Source organism: Cervus canadensis, chromosome 8 (assembly GCF_019320065.1).
Source record: "Cervus canadensis isolate Bull #8, Minnesota chromosome 8, ASM1932006v1, whole genome shotgun sequence".
Lineage (NCBI taxonomy): Eukaryota > Metazoa > Chordata > Mammalia > Artiodactyla > Cervidae > Cervus > Cervus canadensis.
The window spans coordinates 91,235,612-91,261,162 of record NC_057393.1 but is presented as its reverse complement, the minus strand read 5'-3'; the positions used below and the strand labels follow the sequence as shown (position 1 = coordinate 91,261,162).

Here is a 25,551-nt window from a genome sequence, read left to right as displayed (position 1 = left end):
ATAATTTATCATTATCAACTACTCAGTTTGTAAAAGAATCAGTTATTTTCTGAGAAAACTATGTTGTGGAAATTTTTTAAAATTTAGAAGAAAAAAAGTACTCAATATCTTTAGGCTTTAATTACGCTATTACCGTTAAAATGTTTGTTTTTTAAAAGCCCCAACCATCTTAGAGCTATGGCCATCCCTAACAGACAGAGGTGGCAGAGCCTCTTTCTCTGTGAAAATGAGACAATCAGCCGTCATGCCGTGAGAGCAGCACTTCACCCCGTGGTCAGCGGGCCAGGGTCACAGTCACTGCCTCCCCTCACACGGGGTAACTGGGTTTGTGGCACTCAAGGAGGCGGCACGGTCCTGGGTCCCCAGAGCACAGTGTCACATGACAGGATCTCACGGGTAAGAACTAAGTCCCTCTGAAACCAACATCCTTTAACACAAGAATCCAACCATTTCTTATGCCCTCTGAAACCTCTCTCCCCCTGACCTCACGCTGCCTCACCACGGCAATGCAGGCAGAGGCCAGGGGCCGGGCAGGCCCTTCCTGCCCTCTGGTTAGCACTGCGAGTGGCTCAGAGGCACCCTCTGCAGCCTGCAGTGGGGCCCACATGAGGGCTGAGCTCTGCGAAGCCAGAACCGGACTCTCTGCACCACATTTAACTCCTGACCTTTTCAGCTGCTGGAGCAAGTTGTATAGTGAGTACTCAACTGGGCCAAAGCCTGAATACGCCAGCAACTCCGTCTTTATTTAAAGACAGATTAAAAACTGCACGATGACATTGGCCAGGACAAAGAAGCTTTGAGAACAACTACTTTTCAGTTAAATCAGTTGCCATATTAAGAAAACCTATAAAGGTTTCTATAAAGGTTTCACCCCTTACATTAGCTAGACAGACTGAGGTGAAGCTGGAATTCAGTGTAAATCATTGTGAAATGCATGAAGCTGACTGAATAGGTTGTGGTGGTTTAATTGCTAAGCCATATCGGATGCTTTGCGACCTTACGGACTGTAGCCCGCCAGGCTCCTGTGTCCATGGGATTTCCCAGGCAAGAATACTAGAAGGCCACATGAATATGCTTTATTCACCAAAATATATTTATTAATACTCTATTATTCATGTGGAAAAAACTGACATTTCCCAATGAAGTAAAGTTATCAAGCTCACACTGAATTGCCCCACTCTGTCTGTTTCATAAGTTAGCAAATTGTGACACTTATCCCACTAGACATTCTGCTCCCAGCCCTAATCAAAATCAAAACAAAAATTCCAGACACTTTCCAGTACGTACCATCTATGATTCACAGCAATTTCAGAGACGACTTAGTGCAATCTTGCTGTTTTTAGAGTTATAGAACTAAAGCCTAGAAGTGGTCTTTGCATACAAGAAGCTAGAACCAGGACCCTGGATGGAGTGAGATAAAAAGGAACGGTAGTAGGTATGAAAACTGATAAACCTCGATGGAAAAGAGGAAGAAAAAACAATATCATGTAACTGAATACCAAAAGTATAGTCATACAACTATTTTGTAGTAGCTTACAAATAAAGTATAAAAAAGTCAGAAATATGTGATATAAAACTGTACAAACTTCTAGATGTTTAAGGTCCAAACTTTTTATAAGGACACACTTATACAAATTTTTAGGAAAAACGACCATTTTTATAAACAGTCACATTTGTCCCTGGACATAGTATTCATAATTGGCTTTCAAAACAAACTCAAAGTAAGGGCTGGACTTCAAACTTCCCAGCTGGTCAGCCTGCAGCAGCTCCTTCACCTCGGGGAGGTACTCGCTGAGCTGAATGCCTAAAAACACAAACACAGAAAGTTGGTGGGTTTTTTTTTTTTAATTTTCACATAATTCTCAAATGAATCAAGATGACGGATGATAGAAACACCTGTGCTTCTATTTAAAATATAACGTCACTCTGCTATTGGAAAATACTCTGTTCTAAATTCCTTCCATCTGCCAAGCATACTTATAGGCCTGACAATATGACATTCTTCACTTAGTAGGGGCTACATGACTGTTCTACATATTCAGGCTACATGTTTGACTCTAGTGGTCAAAAGAGCCATCAAAACAGCCACTCCATTTAAAGTCTTTATGACAATCTGCAATATTTTCATTTTTCTCCATAGCTTAAGCCATTCCTTCAGGGTGGAAGTTTTAAGTTAATAATCACTTGAAAACAAGTATTTCAAGACCAAGCAAACAGTACTCTAAGCAGCTATACAGTAAAAGTAGTAGAAGGCATCAGTGAAAGATTGCTTATAAACCAGCTGCAAAATTTACAAGACAGGAATCCTGAATTATCAAGGAAGACAAAGTTATGCCACATCCTCTTTAAAGACTTTCAGACATTTATCTGTCCCCCAGATCAAAGACCCACTGTTTTACCTGGATGGGTGGTCTACCCACACTCCAGAAATGCCTGAGTGCAGAGGCGCTTATTTGAGAACTGGTTTTTAATGTTTTTTTCCTAGGGTGATTGGTTCACTTAATTTTTTAAAAATTAATTTCCAGTCAACTTTGGTAATATATATTTTCCTTGACTTTGATCAGCTTTATTTTGTATTTCAAGTTTATTTTTGAAAAGACATAAAATTCTTTAAAAATTAAAAAAAAAAAAAAAAAAGAAAAACAAGTATTTCCAACAATTCTGTATTCTCCTATTCAGGAAATAATCTAGTAGAACACTGCCATGAATGCTATCTGCAGCATCTCCTAACACACTGACAGTTTCTCTCTGAGATTAGAAGCAGGAAACCATGCCTTCGTCAGTCCTCGATGAGGCTGGAAAGCCAACAAGCATCTGTGTAGTTACATAACAGTATATACAATTTTCTCATTTGATAAATAAAGGAAATTGGAAAAAACATTTTAAATTAATAAGGTAATATTTTATAACCTGTCATATTACCACAAGCTTCTCAAAATCAAATACTGTTTATTTTTAACATCATCTAAGTGCATAGTGCCATTTTTGGTACTTAGTATACAATAAAAATCTTATGATAAATGTTATGACACTTAATCTGCAATTTTATCATTCATTACAATCAACACACTGTCAATAAAGACTTTTTCTCTGCGAAACAGTATTACACTTGTGAAAATATCAATTTCCTAAAGATCAATTCTCTTAAAAACTTAGGACCCCATTCTAAGTGGGAAGTATTCCATTGGCTCTAGGTGATGGCCACCAGGTTAATATTTCAGTCTAGTGTAGCAAATCTTTGGATTTTTAAGAGAAGTAAGAAAACAAGACATTAAAAAAAATTTATTTATTTCAATTGGAGGCTAATTACTTTACAATATTGTGGTGGTTTTTGCCATACACTGACATGAATCAGCCATGGGTTTACATGTGTCCCCCATCCTGATCCCCCCTCCCACCTCCCTCCCCATCCCATCCCATCCTTCTGGGTCATCCCAGTGCACCAGCCCTGAGCACCCTGTCTCATACATCCAACCTGGACTGGCAATCTATTTCACATATGACAATATACATGTTTCAATGCTATTCTCTCAGATCATCCCACCCTTGCCCTCTCCCACAGAGTCTAAAAGTCTGTTCTTTGCATCTGTGTCTCTTTTGCTGTCTCGCAATAGGGTCATTGTTACCATCTTTCTAAATTCCATATATATGCATTAGTATATTGTATTGGTTTTTTTCTTTCTGACTTACTTCATTCTGTGTAATAGGCTCCAGTTTCATCCACCTCATTAGAACTCATTCAAATGCATTCTTTTTAATAGCTGAGTAATATTCCATCCTGTATATGTACCATAGCTTTCTTATCCATTCCTCTGTTGATGGACATCTAGGTTGCTTCCATGTCCTGGCTATTATAAACAGTGCTGCAATGAACATTGGGGTACATGTGTCTCTTTCAGATCTGGTTTCCTTGGTGTGTATGCCCAGAAGTGGGATTGCTGGGTCATATGGCAGTTCTATTTCCAGTTTTTTAAGGAATCTCCACACTGTTCTCCATGGTGGCTGTACTAGTTTGCATTCCCACCAACAGTGTAAGAGGGTTCCCTTTTCTCCACACCCTCTCCAGCATTTGTTGTTTGTAGACCTTTTGATAGCAGCCATTCTGACCAGCGTGAGATGTAGGTACCTCATTGTGGTTTTGATTTGCATTTCTCTGATAATGAGTGATCTTAAGCATCTTTTCATGTGTTTGTTAGCCATCTGTATGTCTTCTTTGGAGAAATGTCTGTTCAGTTCTTTGGCCCATTTTTTGATTGGGTCATTTATTTTTCTGGTATTGAGCTTCAGGAGTTGCTTGTATATTTTTGAGATTAATCCTTTGTCAGTTGCTTCATTTGCTATTATTTTCACCCATTCTGAAGGCTGTCTTTTCACCTTGCTTATAGTTTCCTTCATTGTGCAAAAGCTTTTAAGTTCAATTAGGTCCCATTTGTTTATTTTTGCTTTTATTTCCAATATTCTGGGAGGTGGGTCATAGAGGATCCTGCTGTGACTTATGTCAGAGAGTGTTTTGCCTATGTTTTCCTCTAGGAGTTTTATAGTTTCTGGTCTTACATTTAGATCTTTAATCCATTTGGAGTTTATTTTTGTGTGTGGTGTTAGAAAGTGTTCTAGTTTCATTCTTTTACAAGTGGTTGACCAGTTTTCCCAGCACCACTTGTTAAAGAGATTGTCTTTTCTCCATTGTATATTCCTGCCTCGTTTGTCAAAGATAAGGTGTCCATAGGTGCATGGATTTATCTATTGAGTTTTCTATTTTGTTCCATTAATCTATATTTCTGTCTTGTGTCAGTACCATACTGTCTTGATGACTGTGGCTTTGTAGTAGAGCCTGAAGTCAGGCAAGTTAATTCCTCCAGTTCCATTCTTCTTTCTCAAGATTGCTTTGGCTATTTGAGGTCTTTCGTATTTCCATACAAATTGTGAAATTATTTGTTCTAGTTCTCTGAAAAATATTGGTAACTTAATAGGGATTGCATTGAATCTATAGGTTGCTTTGGGTAGTATACTCATTTTCACTATATTGATTCTTCCAATCTGTGAACATGGTATATTTCTCTATCTATTTGTGTCCTCTTTGATTTCTTTCATCAGTGTTTTATAGTTTTCTATATATAGGTCTTTTGTGTCTTTAGGTAGATTTATTCCTAAGTATTTTATTATTTTCATTGCAATGGTGAATAGAATTGTTTCCTTAAAATCTCTTTCTGTTCTCTCATAGAAAATAAGCCTTTTGTAAGAGCTCTTGTCAATTATTAAATGCCAGAGACTAATTAGGAAAGATGTTAAATTCCATGCAATGACACACATTTTTTTTCCTCTATGGCAACCTACTCCAGTATTCTTGCCTGGAAAATCCCATGGATGGAGCAGCCTGGCAGGGTCCATGGGGTCGCAAAGAGTCGAATATGACTGAGTGACTTCACTCACTATAATATACTTTAAAACTGAAAAGCATATTAAGGAAGCATATAAATATTTAAAAAAAACAAAAACAAAAACTGAATAGCTCCAGGTGGGTAACTTAAAAATATCTACAGCCTAAATTCATCCCACAAGCTGAAGTAATTGTTAGGCTGCCTAAGTCTATGAAATATAATGGAAGCTATCTATATCTACCTTCAGAATCTGCCCTTTAAAAACATTTACTCTTGTAAATGTAAATAATATGGAAGTCATATTATTAAAAAGATTCCAAAGATAAATGCCTTTGGCTTGGTATTGTTTTATATACATATAATAAATATATATTATTACATATATTATATCATTATGTAATACATATAATAGTTTCCACTTGGTTTGTCCTTTGGTCAAAACTTAATAATCCTTTTTGTAAAATTATAGGTTTTTATTCATTTTCAATCTACAATATATAATCTAAAGATAGCAGAAACTGCAAGGTGAACTTTAAATATTACCATATACTTAATTAGCCACAATTCGGTTCAGTGGCAACTTTACAAGAACTAACTTCATGGAAAGCATCAGATTTGGATCCAAATGAATCTCTTTGACAGCACAAAGAAATCAACCATATCCAGTTATTTCTTCAATTCCAAATATAGAAAAGAGAAAGCTTAGGACATATATTTTAACTGTCTGAATTTCAAGTATTTTTAAGCAAAAGATATTTTCTTTTGTTATCTCCATTATTTAATTTAAAATTTTTATTTTTTGACAATGAAATGGCTTAACTGCCTTTGTGTTATTTATTCATCTTTGAAAATAAAAGTGTTCATTAAACCTAACTGTCAATGTGGGGTAGTCAAGAGTCTATTTTTCATAAATAAACCTCCAGGTCAGTACTGAGGTCAACAGTTTGATCCAGAGTGAAACTTGTGGCATGTAAGCACCAAGAATTTGCTGCTCTTTCACCTCACTCACATGTTGGCTGGTGTGGTGAGCTCCGCGGTTCTCCTCTGAGGCCCTCGTCATTTCAGTTAAACCAGGGATTCTCAATCAGAGGACCGCAGCGTGGAATCTACTACAGAAGAACTGCGGATGTGAATCTGTAAAATAATTCTAGCCTTTCAAAGAACAACAGTTTAATGAGTGACTACTATGTACCAGGCACTGGGCTGGGCATGTCTTATACAGATCAAATAATGTGTCCTGCAGACGTAGGTATGGAACATTTCCAACTATATGTAAATGTCAGCATCGTGAATAAAATTCACATCCATCTAGAAGGGCTGCTAAGTTTACAATAGTTTCTGTCATTGTGTACTTTTTTCCAGGTGGTTTTGAAGAGAATGTCCTTATATCTTAAAAGATTAGTAAATATTACATTAGCCTATTTTGCACATTGCCTGGATTTAACATCATCTGTTTTGATTGAATAATTCTATAATAAATGAGCTATACTTGTCTTTGTGTATAAAATGCACAATATCTCTCACCTCTAGTCTAATATTCTCCATATATTAGTTATATGAAAGGAAGTAAAAGTTAAGTGTCCTCTACTTCATCTCCCTTCATAACAAACATTTAACCATAAAAGCCTCTTTACTTATTTGGATCTTGATCAGGAAATAGAAGTTTTGTTTTCTGTCTCAGGTATAAAACATATACCAAAGATACTCCCTTCTTGTTTTTTATTTTGTCCTTAAAACTAATTTTAATATCCAAAATGAATTGGTAGAATATTTTGTGGTTTGTTCTTAAGCATGGTATGGCCAGTTTAGTGTGGGACACACCAAAAAAACTGCATTTCAGATTTTCAACCTTCACAAGAGTTAACTGGCGAAGCAGATGACAACTCTACCATGACACAGCTCCCTCCCTTTATTTTAAACAAATCTAAGTACAATACCATTTAATTTTAACCTTCTGATATTTGATATCTGGGCAAATCTCCATCACTCTAAGACTTCAAACCAAGGAGTGACACTGTAATTTCCAATATTAACCAACCACTTACCATCTTTTAAAAGTTTCTGTAAGATTTTCACAAATATACTGTCTTTAGATACTTCAATTGGATCATCTTTACCATCCGAACTGGACCAGCTAGAAAACAAAACCACTGTGAGGAGAAAATGAAACCACGGCCATAATCTGAAATAAATGACTTGTTTGCTGTTGCGGATTTGTTTTGATATTTGTAGTGGGCTTCCCTGGTGACTTAGAGGTAAAGAATCTGCCTCCAGTGCAGGATACTTTGGTCCAGTCCCTGGGTTGGTAAGATGCCCTGGAGAAGGAAATGGCTACCCACTCCAGTATTCTTGCCTGGGAAACCCCATGGACAGAGGAGCTTGGTGAGCTACAGTCCATGGGGTTGCAAAAGAGTCAGACACAACTTAGCGACTAAACAACAACAGCAACAACAGGGGTAAAGAATCTTGAATTTTGTGACACTATTGAAAACTGCTTAAATAAAGGAGCTTCAAATTAGATATACCCAGTCTCTAGATATACCCAGAGTCTCTATATTAGATATAAGATGCTACAGCCAGGTAGCATATATTTAATGTCCAAACCAAGTAGTAAGGTATTTTCCCCAAGAAAATTTTGTAAGTAAGTAACAAACCTAGTAATGACCCCAAAGTATGACTTTTCAGAGCACAGGCAATAGTTTACACATAGTTTAAATATATTATAATATATTCTGTTTTTTATAAAATGGCAAGCAGTGTCTGATGTAACCTAAATTTTCTTTATCTGGTTGAGATTATCTGCTACTGAAATACAAACCCACAGAACCATGCTCTATAGTATTCAATGGCTACATCCCTCACACTTTGAAGCCAAGACAAGGAATTCCAGTCAAATGACATAGTAAGCTTTTTACAACTGGGAAGGAGAACCCAACAGGCAGAGCTAGATGCTTCAGAGGATGACCTTCAAGACCATATCTGACAACAATTTAAACTATCTATGAGTGATCACAGGAAGAAATGCTTTAGTAAAAATAGTTCCACTTCAATTTCTCAAAGCCACAAGAAAAAGGAAAACTGAGTAGAGAAGGCCTTTAGCACTCAAGTCATGCTCTCTTTAAAATTCTTTTCTGGGCCAAACATTTTTTTAAAAAAAGCATGGACTTCCCCTGGCGGTCCAGTAGTTAAAATTCCACACTTTCACTGCAGGGAGCGTGGGTTTGAGTCCTGCTTGGGGAACTAAGATGCTGTATCCTGTGCAGTGTGGCCGAAATTTTTAAAAAAATTCTTTCCCTGGGAGAAATCCATCTCTACAACTGATTACTCTCAGTCTCTAATTGCCAATGAATCTTACCACCACCATTCCAGTGGACAGAACACCTTCTCTGCAGGGAGATTACAGTGAAAAAGAGGTCTCAGTAACTTAGAAGACAATATTGATTCTCAAACTGTACTAATCTCTTATTTTAAAAAAAAGTAGCCTCAAGTCTTCCTATGAAGAACTAGCCCAATTACTGAGAAAATAAGGAACATATATATATTTCTGTGCAAATTGACAGTGCAAAATTTAAAATCAAAAGTAGAGAATCATTACTCCAGTGGTCTTAAATCCTTAAGCAATTCCTTAATTATTGAATACAAAAAATTAGGATTGCTAATGAAACTATTAACATTTTCATAATAAATTTTACCATACAGTTAGGTTACAAAATGATTTGATGCATGATATCACAGTCCTTTCCTAAAATCATGTCTTAGATTCACACTATGGGAACTTACTTATCTCTCTGAAGAGCTTTGCAAAGGATTTCCAGTTTTAGATCATTTATATTTACATCTTCCTCCTTCACAGCAAAACAAAAAAAATCCTCATTAAATCCTGATTTTAAAAAATACATGCTTAAATTTTAGTTATGTCAGCTCCTAATACTATATAAATATTATTAAGCTTTACTTTATAATTTTAAGAGTTTCCCTGGTAGCTCAGCTGGTAAAGAATTGCCTGCAATTCAGGATATCCCAGTTCGATACCTGGGTCAGGAAGATCCCTGGGAGAAGGGAACAGCTACTCACTGCACTATTCTTGCCAGAAGAATTCCATGGAGAGAGGAACCTGGCAAATTTCCCTTTCTGTAAGATGTTAAAGCTGACTCAGGAGAGTAAGACTATCAATAATTTTATGTGAAATTGTTTCTGATTATTCTGAGATAACCTGATTTTATCAGGAAGCATGAGAGAGTCAAGATTTTAAACAGAGTAACATAAAAATCAACATATTATGTCTTTATAATCTACCAAACTACTCACAGCTGCAGGGCTTACTATTTACCCTACAAAATTATCATTACCATCTTTTTTTTCAAAGCAGGCTGAGAAACAGCTTCTCTTAGGGTAAGTACTATGAAGAATAAATTGACAAAGTAGATTATCAGTTTGAGAAACTAACAATGACTTATTAAATACAAAAGAAAAAATGTCAGGACCTTGAAAAGCAGTTTTTATTTTTGCAGAGAAAAAGATACCTGGAAATGTGTGAAAATTATCAGGCGGTGAGCTCTTCTGACAGCTTTTCTAAAGACTTTTATGTACTCCAAGAGTTACAGGTAGCTGAACCAGGTAGTCTTTTAAAATTAAGACATTTTCAAGATGTACTCAGTTCTTCAGAAAACTATACACAAATTGTGATCCTTACCTGAGATTATCAAGTGACTTTACATACCTCATCAATATATTCCAGCAAGTCCAAAGCCTTCTTGAAATCATACTCATTAGCTCTTCTGTTTTCTTCACAGATATACAGCTGTAGCAAGTTAAAACAAAGGGAGAATTATTGTAACATCCTATAAATAAGACTAGAGAGATTTACAGAGAAGTTACCACATTTACAGGTATCTTTATAGAAAAGAACAGTGGCACATTTGGAAATTAAACTCCATCTACCTCACAACAAACTGTCTTTTAAAATACACCTATGTTCATTCAGTAATTAACTTGTATAAGTTGGTGTATATATAGCTTTAAAATATCAGTAAATTGCTCTTGCATTTTTAAAGTTGGTGATAATGCTTTTGAAATGTCCTCATTCAATAGTTTTTTGAACACTGAGACTGATGAGAAAGCATGCAGTTGGTCCACAGTTTACTCAGAAGACAAGAAAACACACCAACATGTTACCAACAGTTATCCCTTGCTAGTTAGATCACAGCTAACTATACAATCACTAATGTCCTGTTCACATCATAAATGTCCTACTAATAACACTGCTTTTTAAAATACTGCACAAAAGCCTTTAACAGCAAGACAATATTCAAACCATTTCAGAAAAAAAGCTACCCACTTGTCATTGTGTTACAATACTTTAAACAATATTTTATTTGTTTCTGAACCTTTCTTCCCCAGTGTCAACATCTTTGAAATTGGGATGCAGTACTAAAATTGATAATGTATCAGAGTAAAGCTGGTAAAACTTTTTTCCATCCTAACAGTATATAAAACAATGGTGTTACAGGCAACAGTTCCTCAGGTTTTTAAATTAGATATGATCTATCAGGAGAAGCTGCTGTGAGCTCAATGTGAGCTCAATAGGAAATCTGTTATTAATACTAACAATGGCTACAATACGAAAGTTTTTGAATTGCTTGCTTCCTTAGTAACATAATTAGCTCTTACATTTGAAATACTTTCTTGAAAGGAAAAGAGAGAAGAAGAATTAAGGGTGCAGCTGTATGCAATAAAACTGTCTTATTCTGGGCTGCAGCCCCTAATCTAGCTACGTCCTCAGGAGCCTGCTATGCTGCAGAGCAACGATGCGGATGGCACTTAGAAGCTGTGCAAATCCAGTTCCTAAAACCATCCTTCTTTTAAAGAACAGGAACTATATCTCTTCGTACATGTCTGTCTTGTGCTAGAAAAGCACAATAGAAGCAACGTCTTCTGGCCACCTGGACAAGCATCTTGAAGAACAGACAGAGAGCTGCTGGGGGCTGACCCTCCGCCTTCTGTTAACGGGCGTCCTGCTCCTAAGCAGCGCTGACACCTGACTCCAGAGGACAGTGACCAGGAGAACAGGAAATGGAGATGTCTACTCTGAGAGACTGTACTAAGGGGCCACGGAAACACAGGCTGCTCTGAGACTAAGACGGTGTAGGACTGTGAAAAGCTCATACGCCAATGAGTTGTGATGCGGTCAGCACAGGCATGGCACTGAGACTCAGCTGTTTCTCGGCTAGCAGCTGTTCAGGCAGTGTCTCCTGGTGCAGCAGAAAGCGCTCTTGCTCAGCCATTTCTAGAAGACAACACAGGGAGAGATATGAACATTCACTTTTGCTCTGTCATCAACATAAATTTAAAAAGAAAAAGGAACAGCTCTGAAGGTAATCCCATCACTATTCAACGATCTGAGAATATTATTAATTCTGCTTATTCTTGATCCCTATGTTACAAATACTCATGGTCTTATCCAAGTCATATGGATTGTCCCAGCAACCAGAAATATCAGGGAGAGAAGAGCTAAGAAAACAAACCTGATCGAAGCAACTGCAGAGCAGATGGCAATTTCAGAGACAGAAGCCCCCCAAACTTGAAGTGTCTGTTTTAAGGTTGCTCTTGTAAAGTACCTCTTTTTACCTTATGAGAGTGTCTCGAATAATCTCATTCACTAAGGGACATGATGAGAACTTTCCAGGAGAACACCACCCAGAGGACTGCACCAATCCTATTACCCAGCAATGGTTATTTATCTCCATATGATGAGGTAACAGGGCCTTGGGTCTGCATAAACCATCATGACCTGGCTTCACCCATGAGAACAAGCTGGGTTGCAGGAAAAAAGGGCTGAGAACTGTTTGCTAACAGCAGTTACAGCAAAATGGAATGACTAAAGCACAGATATGCTCATTTAAATACTGGCATCATTCCATATGATCCCAATCTTGTAAAAACTAAATGGAACTGTTTTGTGGAATTTCCATACCTAAGAAAACAGACTGGAAGGATACAGAAAAAAGTCACAGTAGTTATCTCTAGGGTAGAGGGATTATATTATTCTATTATTTTCTTGTTGTTATTCTTCTATACTTTACAAATTTCCATAAGGAAATTTTTATATAACCAATATAAAGTTATCTTTTAAAAATCTATTCCCTTCAACTAGATATAATGTGATAATAGTCTGCAGGAAATTATTGAGGCTTGAAAATACTCTCATTGTACTAAGAAAGCAAAAACTAGGAAGCGATCAGATGCAAAACAATAGCCAGATGTAAGCAGGAAAAACAGAAGCAAAACCTCGTGTTAAAATGTTTTGACTAGGGACTTCCCTGCTGGTCCAGGGGTTGGGAGTCCACCTGTTAATGCAGGGGACATGGGTTTGATCCTTGGTCCAGGATTCCACATGCTGCAGGGCAGCTGGGCCCGTGCACCATGACTGCTAGAACCTGCATACCCTAGAGCCCGTGCTTCACAAGAGATGCTTCCATAATGAGGAGCCTGGGCACCGCAATTAGAGAGTAGCTCCCACTCACTGCAACTAGAGGAAGCTTGCATGCAGCAACAAAGACCCAGCACAGCCAAAAATAATAAAAATAAATTAAAAAAGATTTTTTAATATTTTGATTAACATGCTCTCTCTCTGACAGACAGGTTAAAATATGGCTCCCCCTGCAGACTACTAACCAGCCTTGCAAAACATATACACACTTCTCTAGAACAACAGGCACCATTAGCATTTAAAAATAAAAGACAGTGAAAAATAATTTCAGTAATAAAAGTTAAATGCTAATCCTATGATTTGAGTACTCAATTTTACAAAAAGTAGAACTTTTTCTCAAGGAACACCCAGTGTCTCTGATTGTTAGAACTACGCATTTTGTAGTGTACCCTGGGTCACTACTATGGGCTTTCCTCGTAGCTCAGTTGGTAAAGAACCTGCCTGCAATGTGGGAGACCTGGGTTCAATTCCTGGGTTGGGAAAATCCCCTGGAGAAGGGAACGACTACCCACTCCAGTATTCTGGCCTGGAGAATTCCATGGACTCTATAGTCCATGGGGTCGCAAGGAGTCGACACAACTGAGCAACTTTCACTTTCACTTTCTTTGCGGGTCACAAAGCTAGTCAGTTGGAAAAAACATGTAAAACAAGATTGGTCTAATTTCTGTTCAGATTCCTTCCACTACATCTACTCCTTGGAGGAAGAAAGTGACAGCAGTGGAATGTGAACCCAGACCCCAGACAGACTACTCCTGTCACCAATACCCCCATTTACATATACTTCACCCTGAACCACATGGCAAGACACCTCCCCGAAGTATGGGATTAGGTATATTCACGCTATCCGGGGTGATACCGCTCTTAGGACTTTTCAGGGGACAGCCAAGAAATACATTCAGAGAACAACCATGACTCCATGTGATACATAAAATTCAAATGCAATAATACAGGGTTCTTCCTCACCTTCCTTCTATACTTATACCTCCATTCCCTTTGGTTCTCAAAAATAATATTCTCAATCATTTTCTCAGTCTACAATATACAGATTGTGAAACAGAATAGTTTCACTACTATGACGTCAACAATTTTTGAATTCTGAAATCAAGAGCTTCAGAATTACCACCACCTACAGCAAACCCACCGAATAAACATCAGGTTTCTTGGCATGGCCGTTCAGTCTTAGCATGTGATTCGCTAAGCGTGTAATCAGAGTACTCTGTCCAAGTCATTTGAATTTATTCTTTAGGAATTCTTATTTAAAGCACAAACTAGTTTTCTATAAAAAGAGAATCCCAATTATATAACTGAGTAATTGTCTAAGAACACTGAATAGAAAGGGGATGGCTCCTGTCTCTAGAGGATCCCATTAACTGATAACAGGAATGCATTCTAAGATTACACTGACTGCATGACTGACTTATAAGTCTTCTTGTTCAAATACTGCCTTTTACCTTCAATTTTTTCTTGCAGTGTATCTTCTGAAAAGTCTGAAGCTAATGCCGCCAATTTACTCAAGCCAAGAAGGGTTTTTTTCTTTGCAAAGTAACGAGTTTCCCTATTTGCCAAACCCAGAAGTGTTGCATGAGCCTACAATAACAAAATATAAAAACTGTGGTAAAATTCTCGGTATTAATTCAAGTTAAAATAATGATTAAGTAAAACCCAAACTTGGTTTCCCCCCACAAGCTATATCAATGAAAGATCAAGTCACTATTAGCAAAACTTAAAATAGATCAGCAGCATACTTTGAGAGTAATTACACAATGAAATATCAGCCACTCACACTAGTCACTGGGAAAAGAGACATGTATAAAACGTTTGCTCTATAATAATTATATGTTCACTACAACACCTTGTCAACGAGAAACTTGAATTTATTTAATGTTTTTACTGATAATTTGAACATTTCTATTATAAGAAAATACTCATTACAAAAAACGGCCAATGACTGCTATTTATGTGTTGAAGTTTTGTGCTTTATTTTATTGTAATAACAGTCAAATTATAATAGGCTCCATTTCTTTTAACTGAGATATAACAAGTAACGGCAATACCATCATAAATGAAAAATACTTTTATCAAATTATGTGAGAGAAAGATACACATTAAAAAAAAAATCTGTAGTATTTAACTCCAAAAAAAAAACTAGCTACAAACTAAATTAAAAAATCGCCTAAATCTGATCCATACAGCTGAAACCTTACCTTTTCTAATTCTTGGCTGTTAATTTCGTGTAACCAGCTGAGATGTTCATGAGCTTGTAAAAAATTCGCCAACTGTCCATGCTGAGAAATGGGCTGAGATAATAATTTGCCTCGCTTTCCTTTCTCCAGATACCAACGGAAGAGAAAGTCTGAAAAATTCTGTAAAGAACAAAGCAAGAATCCAATAGTATTTAGTAATACAGTTTCAAAAAATACATTTCTGATGAAAAAGTATTAAGTTTTTTCCCAAAGGTCTTAGACTCCAGCATGGAAATCCTGTTTTTTAAACACCAAGTTCCTAATTGTAGGGTCCTCAAATGACTTCATCTGACAAAGGAGGACATTCAGATTCAGAATGGGGATCTTGCTCAACATCACCCAGAATCTAGATGTGCTCTGTCCAATATGGTAGTCACTGCTCACTTGCAGCTGTTTAAACTTAATCTAAAATGTAAAAATCAATTCCTCAGAGACATCAGTTACATTTCAAGTACTCAAAAGGCCATCTGTGGCCGGAGACTCCCATTTTGGACAGCACACATGAGCAAGGTCTCATTACCAGGAAGGTCTACTGGACACTGCTGGGACTCCATCCTTCCAGGATGAAAGATTCCAGGGTAGAACTGTGTGTCAGGTGTTGATGTGACTGGCATGATAAATCAGAATTTAGCGAGGCTCCAAATGCCCAGGCAATTTCCCTTCCAGGGCATTTGCTGGATCCGGTAGTAGAGTAAGAGGTTGGGCTGGAAAGGAAGACAAGTGTCCTGCAGGCTCACACATTACTTATGAGATGCTTCCACAAAAGGGGGAATTCTACAACGAACCACCAGTCCCATTAGACATTTGAAACCAATTAATTCATTGGAATGAATGAATGTAACAGAGGCAGCAATGAAGCCCTGGCCTACCTCTATTCTTGATGAATTGAGTGATCTGCCTTTCATTTTATCTGCCTTCCAGGGGGAAAAACCAGTACTGATTTCCATCTTTATGGTTCACACAAACAAAGTCCAAAATACAACTTAAAAATTGTTAGATATAGGAAGCAGAAAAATATGAATATGTAGATAACAGAAGCAGACTTAAGAACAATCATTTTGGAATTAGCACAAAAGGACTTTAACAAGTAAACAAAATTTTTTTAAAAAAGTAAAAGAGACAAAGTAGAATGCGTGGAAAATGTCAACAGAGAATAAGAATCCTTAAAAAGAATAAAAATTATGATAAGCACAAAGTACTTACTTTAGCACTATTATGAAATACAAGATAAGTCAGGTCCAGAAATCAGGTAGTGATCAAATAAGTTATATCCAGTCTATGAAATACCATAACACCATTTAAAATGTGGTTGTGTGATATTCAATGATATGGACAAATGTCTGTTATGTATTAAGTGAAATAAGCAGTTAATAAAACATGCTTCATAGATTAAAAAGACTATAAACCAAATGTTTAAAAAAGAGTTCTCTCTGGTGGTAGAATTATGAATGACTTTTTATCTTCTTCTTTCTTTATGGTGGTTTCCTGAATTTTATACAATGTTATGTTTATAAAAATCAGTTTTTACATAAAGATCAACTGGCTAAATAAACTGGTTTTAAGGAACACCTTAAATTTACATAGTGTCATAATGGGAACTTTAAAAAAAATATTAGAAATTAAAAAAAAAGGAAGCAAGATGTCAAAGAAGGAAAACAAGAGTCTTAGGTAAATGGGAATTTGAGCTGCATCCTATGCTCCCAAGATCGTCCATTCAAACTGTGGAACTCTACCAATATTACTACACCTAAGTACTTTGAAAATATAAAAATAGAAATAAAAGTCTTGACATATTTTTCAAAGGTCAAAGAATCCTTCTGTAATATTTATATATAAAAAATTGTCTGACAATTTACAAAGAAACATAATGTACAAATTAGTATCCAGTAAACTGCAAAAGGACTGCATCATCTTCCAAAAACACCAAGTAAGAACTTCCCTGGTGGTACTATGGAAGAGAATCTGCCTGCCAGTGCAGGGGGTATGGGTTCGATCTCTGATTTGTGAAGATTCCACATGCCATGAACCAACTAAGCCCAAGTGTCACAACTGAGCCTGTGCTCTAGGGCCCAAAACCTGCAACTACTGAAGCCCATGTGCCTAGGGTCTGTGCTCTGCGACAAAAGAAGCCACTGCAAGGAGACACCACAGGCTGCAACCAAGAGTAGCTCCCACTCACCACAGCTGAGAAAGCCTGCATGCAGCAACGGAGACCCAGTGCAACCAAAAATAAATAGTTAATAAAATTACACATATTAAAAAAAAAAGAAAACTAAGTAAGATATAAAATGGTAAAGCCTTCTTACAGGATCCACTGCCTACACCCCTGTGCTCATTACCTGATCAGCAAACTGGGTCATGTAGCGCTGCAGTCTGGTCTGGTTGTCAGTCTGCTCACACATTTGTACCAAGATATCAAAGTCACAGTATTTTTCTGCCAATGAAGCAGCCCATGGGTACTGGCCTAGTGTGACTGTGGGAATGAGAACAGATGGAAAAAAAATCCTGTTAGCGAAAACTTAGTACGTAATAAAAAATAATATTTCTTGAAATTTTGCCTTTATTCCTATTACATACTAAAAGTAATTAATGGAAAGCTTTCTAGTTATTGGCACTTAGTTTCATAATCCATATAAACTCATTAAAGATGTATATTCAGCCCTTCCTCCATCACTGCCCACCTAAGATGCTACTCCCCTGCTTCACGGAGCAAGACAAGCTCCTCCTCTGAGACTTGGCTGTGACAGTCTGGCTGCGTCCTCTGCTGCAGCCTCATCACCCATCCACACCCTCAAATGGCCCTCATCTGCTCTGCCCAGTGGTCGAGCCATTCCTATGAAGGTCTCAGACCGTAACAAGTTCTTTGAGGGCAGTCTCCAAATGCTGATAATTTACTCCTTTGTAAATCATCTTCAGCATTGTCTAGGATACTTTTACCAGGTAAGTAATGACAATAAGGCCGAAGAGATGAACACAGAAAGCCATACATATGAAGAGTTGCTTAAGTTCTGACCTACAACTGGGTTGACAATGTTGTACTGAAAACCACTGCCTGAATGATCTGACTCCTCCATTCATTCTGTAGACTCAAAAACCCACAGCCCTCACTATTAAATATCATGCACTTACGAAGCGGAGATAAGAGATCTGATCTTTTCTGTAGGTATTCCATTTCCAGATTGCTATATCTCTCTTGATCATTGGATTTGTCCACAGACTTGAGCTGAGAAACATAACCATCCAGGAAGCCATCAATCAGTGCTACTAACTGCTCTGTTAGAACGTTTCGGAGGTTGCTGTCTGCCTGAGGATAAACCATCTTCAGGACAGTCCTATGCTGGCGCACTATTGCTGTTCGGATGCCAGCAGGACCACTGGTTGCTGTGAAATCACACAAAATAAAAGGACAAGTAAGGGTTCCATAATGGCTACAGAGAAGACCAACTGCCTAAAAATTACATCCTGTCACCTTTGATGGAAAAAGAAATCAAACAGGGGGTCAGTAGACACTTGTCTATGTACTGCTCAAAACCATCTTCTCTATGGAGATGGCCTTGGCAAAGTCAAGTAAACCTGACTCTTCTTCCTTCTAAATTCCTTTAAAGCTACTCCACTTACTTCTGTGTGTTAAATTAACATAAAATATAGTCACTACTTTCAGGGCCTGCTTCTATGAATAACTATACACACTAAAACCTAGTAGATGCACAAGTATCAGTTAAAAAATTAAGCTATAGAGACAGCTGCAAATTATTTCAAAGGAATAAAGTGATTTTTCATAAGAACTGCTCATTTTGGAGATGTCACTTATATTATTTTTTATTTCACTTACAAACTTGTACTAGGAGAATAATATGACTTCCTAAAATAATAGACTATTAGAAATATATTTTGGGACATCCTAGTGATTAAGAATTCACCTGCTAAGGCAGGGACACAGGTTCAATCCTTGGTCTAGGAAGATTCCACATGCCAGAGAGCAACAGCCCACGTGCCACCACCACTAAGCCCACATGCTGCAGCTGCTGAAGCCTGTGCGCCTAGAGGCCGTGCTCCACAACGGGAGAAGCCAGTAAACGGCAATGGGGAGGAGCCCTGCTCGCCACAACCGAGAAGAGCCCTGTGCCCTGGTGTGCAACAAAGAACCAGTGCAACCAAAAAAAAGAAAAACATATATAAACTGAACAACTGCTAATGAATCTGAAAACTGGGATCGGTGCTTGCAATCTCACCTGTCCATGGAACATACTCAGGTTCTTTATCTCCTGGCTCTTCTCTTTTATACAAGGAGTTTCTATTTTGTCGATAGTGACTAGCAGCTTGCAGCATGTCCTGGAAAACGAAATGTGTTATCACATGCAGGAAATGAGGGATCCCAGGATCTCTGAGATTATCTGAAACATCAACTTCTATTATTACAAAACATTACTCAGCACAGGCCTGTAGAATTACTTTTTGATTCTTTCTGCATTTGAAATTTGTTTTACTCCACAATCTAACTTCAATTATAGAAAATTATGGTAATCAAAGTAGGAAAATCATCACTATAATGTCCATGAGGTAAAATTAAATGGAATGTTTTAAGTAAGCTTTTGAGTGATTAAAAAAGAGAAACTTATTTGTTGTTGCTCAGCTGCTAAGCGGTGTCTGACAATTATTTAGATAATTACAATAAAATTGATATATTTACAATGATATATATGTCCTTCTCCAAAATAAAAGGCTTATTCTACCAAACAGAAACTTTTAATATGCAAAAGGCACACACTCAAAATGTCTAACTGACTGATAAAATTACTGATGTTTTCCTAACTTTTTGGAATTAACTAATGGCTAACCCACTATGGATTGCTGGTGATGCAGAGTAGGAATATGGAAACCACTTTCTCCTCTGTCCATGGTCTGGGCTTTGATTTGCTAGACTCTTCATATGTTTGTACCTTGAGAATACTGTTCACATTGATCACCACTTCCGCCCACTCAACTGATTCCATGGATGTGTCCTTCAAGACTTGTTCCTCATGCTCCAGTAAACACTCACAGATGGTATCTACCTGGGACACCTGCAGAGGACAGAGACCGCACCCACTAGTAAGAGAAATCATGCTGACAGGTGACAATCACAACTGCCTGGAATCGACCCAGCAGGCTTTTTTCACTAAGTTACATCCTCTGCTTAGTAGTCAGGGGTGTAGTCAGTGATAAAAACAAATTTTAAAACCAAGGAAAGTTAGACTCTCCTAACTTTTAAAAGGTAGCGAGCCCAAATAACAGTCTGATAAATAAGCAAATTCTCAACTGTTAGCAGGTAGACTTATTTAAATATCAAGTAACTGAAATATTTGTTTATTAGAGTTATGAAGGCTCAATGCCACCTTTAAATAGTATTAGGTTACAAATAATGTCACATTACAACGTAAGACCCTAAACTACTGAATTAAACAAATGAATCAACAGATTAAAATAGTGATTCAACTGGCTAATGAACTGGCTAATTTCTTTCTTTGAGGAATTTATTTTCTTTAGACATAATAGAGATGTTTGTAGAATAGTAGTAGCTACATAAAAACTAAATATATAACTTGTAACTGTTCTTTTCTATCATTAATTATTAACACATAAAGGTAACTGAGGAAAAATGTTAAGCACAGAAACATTTGCTTCCAGTTTCAGCTCAGAAGTTAAGCTTTCACCCCCCTTTATTTATCAAGTGGATATCTGCTTGGTAGTTAGAGTTGGCATAGCATTGGGCACGCAAAGATAAGAAGAAATGGAAATCAGATTTGCTGCCCTCAAGGAGCTTACTAACCAGCTGAAGGAACAAGACAAACACATGCACAATGCAGCCCAAATAAAATCACTGTCTTGCAAGTCTTATTCTTCCTTTAGTGTTTCTGATGTCACTCAAAGTCATCCTAACAGCCCTAGCAAGAAACCTCTGGCACACTGAATTTGTGAGTTCTTTTTACACTGTTACTGTGAGAAAGATAATGAAAGCAAATGTGACATAAAGGCAGAAAACGACACAAAAGCAAATGAAACGCCAAAACATTTGCTAAATACCCTATCACATGTTACATGTTCAGTGGTTTCAAACACTGCTCATAAGCTGTACCAACACAGTTGGAAGGCCTGTTCTGAAGCTGTGAACCCACTTTTTAAAGCCCCAGGAGATGTGGGGCCCCTTCCCAGACTGGAGGCAAGGTGGAGGGTGCATCTTCAAGCAGCGTCTGTATTATTTTATCTTTCACCTGGACTGCGAGATCACATTGCCCACTAATTAGACCCTGACTTGGGTTAACCAGTCTCTTAAAATGCTAACACCTGTTTGTAATGTAATTTAGCACTTCCAAGAGGATGGACAGGTAAAAAGAAAAAAACTTGATACATGGTAAACTTCTGTGTTCCTTCTTCAGTTCTCTTGAATTCTCTTTTTTTGTTATGATTATGCTATGTGGGAGGACCTTTAGAACTTTACCCAAAGACCAGTAAATGCAAAGAGAAGTGAAGATAAATGGTGATGTAAACAATCTTAACTACTATCATTTTCTACATGGAGCGCTCTTTTGAGGAAGCAATCATATTTTAGTTTCTTTCTCCTGTCATGTCCTACGGTGCTACTCATCGATTATGCATCCATCTAACTGATAAGTCTCAGACTCTTCTTTTTTTTCCCAGTTAACTGGGAAATGGACACACACTCAATTAACCAGGATGTTCTGTACTTTGATCTAAAAGTAGAAAAAGGAATCAGGCTCTTACTCAATTCAATCTGCCATTAATCATTAAAATAAAAACCTTTGTTTTATCATGTAAAATTATGTATGAGTAAAGACAAAAATGTGGAGAAGGAAATGGCAACCCACTCCAGTGTTCTTGCCTGGAGAATCCCATGGAGGAGGAGCCGGGTGGGCTGCCGTCCGGGGTTGGACACGACGGAAGCAACGTAACACGCAGCACGTCCTAGACACTAGCACTGACACCAAAGCTTACTTTCCATTTTCCATAGTTCAAAATCTTAAAATCCAGGGGATGAGCAAGTAAATTATTTTACTTCTGTTTACTTTCTCTGGTGACAATTCCGTCATGCCTTAAACAGGAAAATGTCCAGTTCTGGCTAATTTACCACTGTTATGCTTATCTTATCCAAGTCCACCTAAACAGTGCTGTCCCTTCAGAATATTATGAACATAAGCGATTTGATAATTTGTTGAATTACTGAGTGCACCTTCCGAATAAAACAGAAACTGGTCAGGCGCACTGTTTCTGCCTGACCTGAGCTGAACTGTGCTCACAAGCCACTCTCCCTCCCCTCACAACAGAAGATCTGTGCAAATGCACCAACCCTGCCATGTGGCGAAGGCGGGAAAGGACAATTAGGACATTGTATCTGGAGGACAAATCAACCTTCTCCTGTCCCATCCTCAGTGGGGTGTGAGGAGCAGTTATGGGACATGTGATGTCCTGTGATGCCACAGGACCCGGAACTACCCTTCTCTTTGGTGATTATACTTTAAAAAATGACCTTGTTTTGTGTATTTTTTTCTGTAACATATTTTCAGTGCATCTTTTTCCTTATTAAATCCAATATTCAAATAAAATGGTGAACATGGGGGAAAAAAGACAAAAAGGGACACAAAAAATGACAATAGTTTGGTTAGATAATGAAATCTGAGGTGAATTGTCTTTCTTTGCTTTAATTCAGATTTCAGGCATACTTCCTTGATTAAAAAACAAAATAAAACAGAAAAGTGTTTTGCCTTACATTCCCTAGAAAACAAGCCCAAACATATAAAAATGATGTCTTCTTCAAACTAGATACATTTATGGAGTCAACAGATCTGAACATAGTTCAGTGTCAAATTATTTTCAGGTTACAGTATATCAAATATTTAGAATAAAAGAGACTCTTGGCAGAGGCTACTAGTTGCTAGATTATAGCTAAATTGTAGGAGGAAGGAAACAAAATTAGAAGCATCAAACAGAGAAGTTTCCCAAATGCAAGAAACAATTCCACATTCCACAGAGTTGGGCGAAGGCTAGCACTGCTTCTAAACTCAGGTAATGCCACAAACGTAGGAGGGGCAGCTCCAGGGAAGGACTATGAACTCCAGAAGCAACCTATTAGCATGCCCAAAACACTACTGCAGGTGGCTCCGAGCAGGGTCTGTGGTCCCCACTGAGACAAGTGGCCCTTGGGTCATGGTATGAGTGCTTACTCATGGAGACGGGAAGGCAGCCCCGTCCTTCACAAGGCTGCGAGGGGTCACTCAGGCACCAGAGCTGTGGGCTGATTTCCAGCACCTTCATCTCTTCTCCCTCCCAAGTTTACAGTAAGTTTTCCTTTTCTCTGAAAATAAATCTGACTTTAAAAGTGAAGTGGAAAAAAAAATAAATAAAAGTGAAGTGGAGGGCCCTCCGAGGTGGCCCAGTGGTTACGACTTCACCTGCCAATGGAAGGGACAAGGCCGATCCCTGGTCCAGGAGGATTCCACATGCCATGGGGCAACTACTGAAGCCCTCGCTCCTAGCACCTGTGCTCCACAACAAGAAAAAGCTCACACACAGCAATGAAGACTCAGCACAGTAAAAAATAAATAAATAATTTTAAAAAAAAGATGCAGAGCAGGATCCTAACAAGCAGCTGAGAAGAGTTTAGAGAAGGGACTGTCTACAAAGCTGTGGGCAGGAGTAAGCGCACCCGGACAGGATGGCGTAGCCTCGGGCTATAAGCGGCGGGGAGCCACGACTGGCTCCAGGCCTGAAGGGGCGCTGGGATGGAGCAGCTGCTGGACGTACAGAGAGGGTAGCCAAAGAGGAGGCCGGTCCGACAGCAGGCACAGCAAACAGGCAGAAGCAGCAAGGGAGGAAGGCGGGGACAAGGCTCCATCAGACCAACAGGAACGGAGGGGCCGGGAGCCCACTGTGGAGATGTCCCCCAGGGGGACAAGAGGGCTGCGGAGAAGCACAAGGAAACATCAGACACGTCGTCAGCTTCCCAAGCTCTCACCCACAGGGAGTGATCAGTGAGTGACGCTTCTGAGTGATAATTTACCCAGAAAACACGGAGTTCAAAGCAAAACTCAACGAGATCTTCTGTCTTCAGAGCTCTCCTTGCTGGGGGTCCATTCAGTAAATGGCAGTGCTCCAGAGTCATGCTAAGGGGAGGAGGGCGCTCAGCTCACCTCTCTGAAGAAGACGTCTGCAGGGGTCAGGTTGGACGGGACGTCACAGTCCCTCTTGTTCAAAGCCATCAGGATCGCTGTGTTCATGAGGTCAGGAAGCCTCGAGTGGTGGTTCTTGAGGATGATGGCGGCAGCCAGCTTCTCGGCGTGCTCACAGAGCAGCAGCCGTGTGGCCATCGGCGTCCCTCTCACTGGAAAAGTGCCGAGGCGTCTAAAGAGGCCGACCTTGTGGAAAGACGAACACGTGTTCTTAGAGAGCATTCAAAGTAAAACACAGGAGGATGCCGTCGTATCTCCACCAGAAGCACACTGGGCACAGAGAGGCTGGCCCCAGTCTCCCCCAGAAAGATCTCTGGCTGCTGTCTTTGAGGCTGTTACACACACACGCACACACACAACCAGCCAGGGCAACTTACAAGGAAGTATAGGTGCTTCTTTTCTAAGATTACACTGACCCCAGAGATTCTGTCAACTACTGCTGTCTCTGCCTGCCTTACTCCTCAAATTATTGTTTATGGTTATCAAAGAATTATAAAATTGTTCTTTTCTACCTACATTAATCAACTCCCCTCAACTCCAGACCTTTGGAACTAGAAGCTCAGCAGTGTTCATGTTCCAGAACGCTAAAGCCAGGGGGAGGATGGGGTCTCTAACCCTCTGCATCAGCTGCCTCTTTACTTGATGCCCATTTCTGCCTCGAGAAGGAGAGTTTATATTTAAAACTATTTCCATAGATACAAGTATGTAGTTGTACATTTCCCCTGATTATTAATGCAAATCTTTCAACAAAATAAGCTCCAAATATTAAAGGAAATATAGAGGCGTAGGCAGAGTGGGACTTTTAGATCTGGATAGACATTCCTTTGCAACAGACACTGCTGCCAGCAGCTGCGTGACTCCACGAGGTCTGAGCCCAGGGAGGCTGTGACAAGAGATGCTGCAATAGCTCCAGCTCCACGGCTCCCACCCCCCAGGAACTACGCGTTCCCTTAGGGTGGCGTGTGAGGGCCACGGACTCTCCCATCCCAACACGCCCACCCTCTGGCAACATGACCTTGCCACTTCTCCCATCTAGAAGCAGAGTCAATTCCCCAATCCCTTTCATCTGGCCTAGCCTTGTGATTTATTTCAATCAATGGCACTTTGGTGGAAATGACAATATGTGATGTCTGAAGCCTACAGCCTTAAGTTCACCTCCTCAGAGTGCTCCCTGGAGGAGAGCACTGGCATAGGAGGCCAGTCTAGCCGAGAGGAGG

At 38.8% G+C, this 25,551-nt stretch overlaps 1 protein-coding gene across 2 annotated transcripts in view; it reads right to left on the bottom strand.

Annotated features, from left to right (window-relative positions):
* Positions 1–1,070: 1,070 nt before the first annotated feature.
* The window catches only part of NUP133 (nucleoporin 133), a 53,718-nt gene continuing 29,237 nt past the window's right edge, over positions 1,071–25,551 (bottom strand). For both annotated transcript variants that reach the window (XM_043477195.1, XM_043477196.1), the window contains exons 15-26: positions 24,296–24,520; positions 20,051–20,173; positions 19,343–19,442; positions 18,240–18,491; positions 17,450–17,583; positions 15,072–15,230; positions 14,319–14,454; positions 11,546–11,664; positions 10,099–10,179; positions 9,159–9,223; positions 7,424–7,512; positions 1,071–1,804 (exon numbers count right to left, since the gene is read on the bottom strand). In XM_043477195.1, coding sequence (XP_043333130.1) covers positions 1,668–1,804; positions 7,424–7,512; positions 9,159–9,223; positions 10,099–10,179; positions 11,546–11,664; positions 14,319–14,454; positions 15,072–15,230; positions 17,450–17,583; positions 18,240–18,491; positions 19,343–19,442; positions 20,051–20,173; positions 24,296–24,520 — 1,620 coding nt within the window. In that variant the 3' untranslated portion in view covers positions 1,071–1,667. The remainder of the gene's footprint in view (positions 1,805–7,423; positions 7,513–9,158; positions 9,224–10,098; positions 10,180–11,545; positions 11,665–14,318; positions 14,455–15,071; positions 15,231–17,449; positions 17,584–18,239; positions 18,492–19,342; positions 19,443–20,050; positions 20,174–24,295; positions 24,521–25,551) is intronic.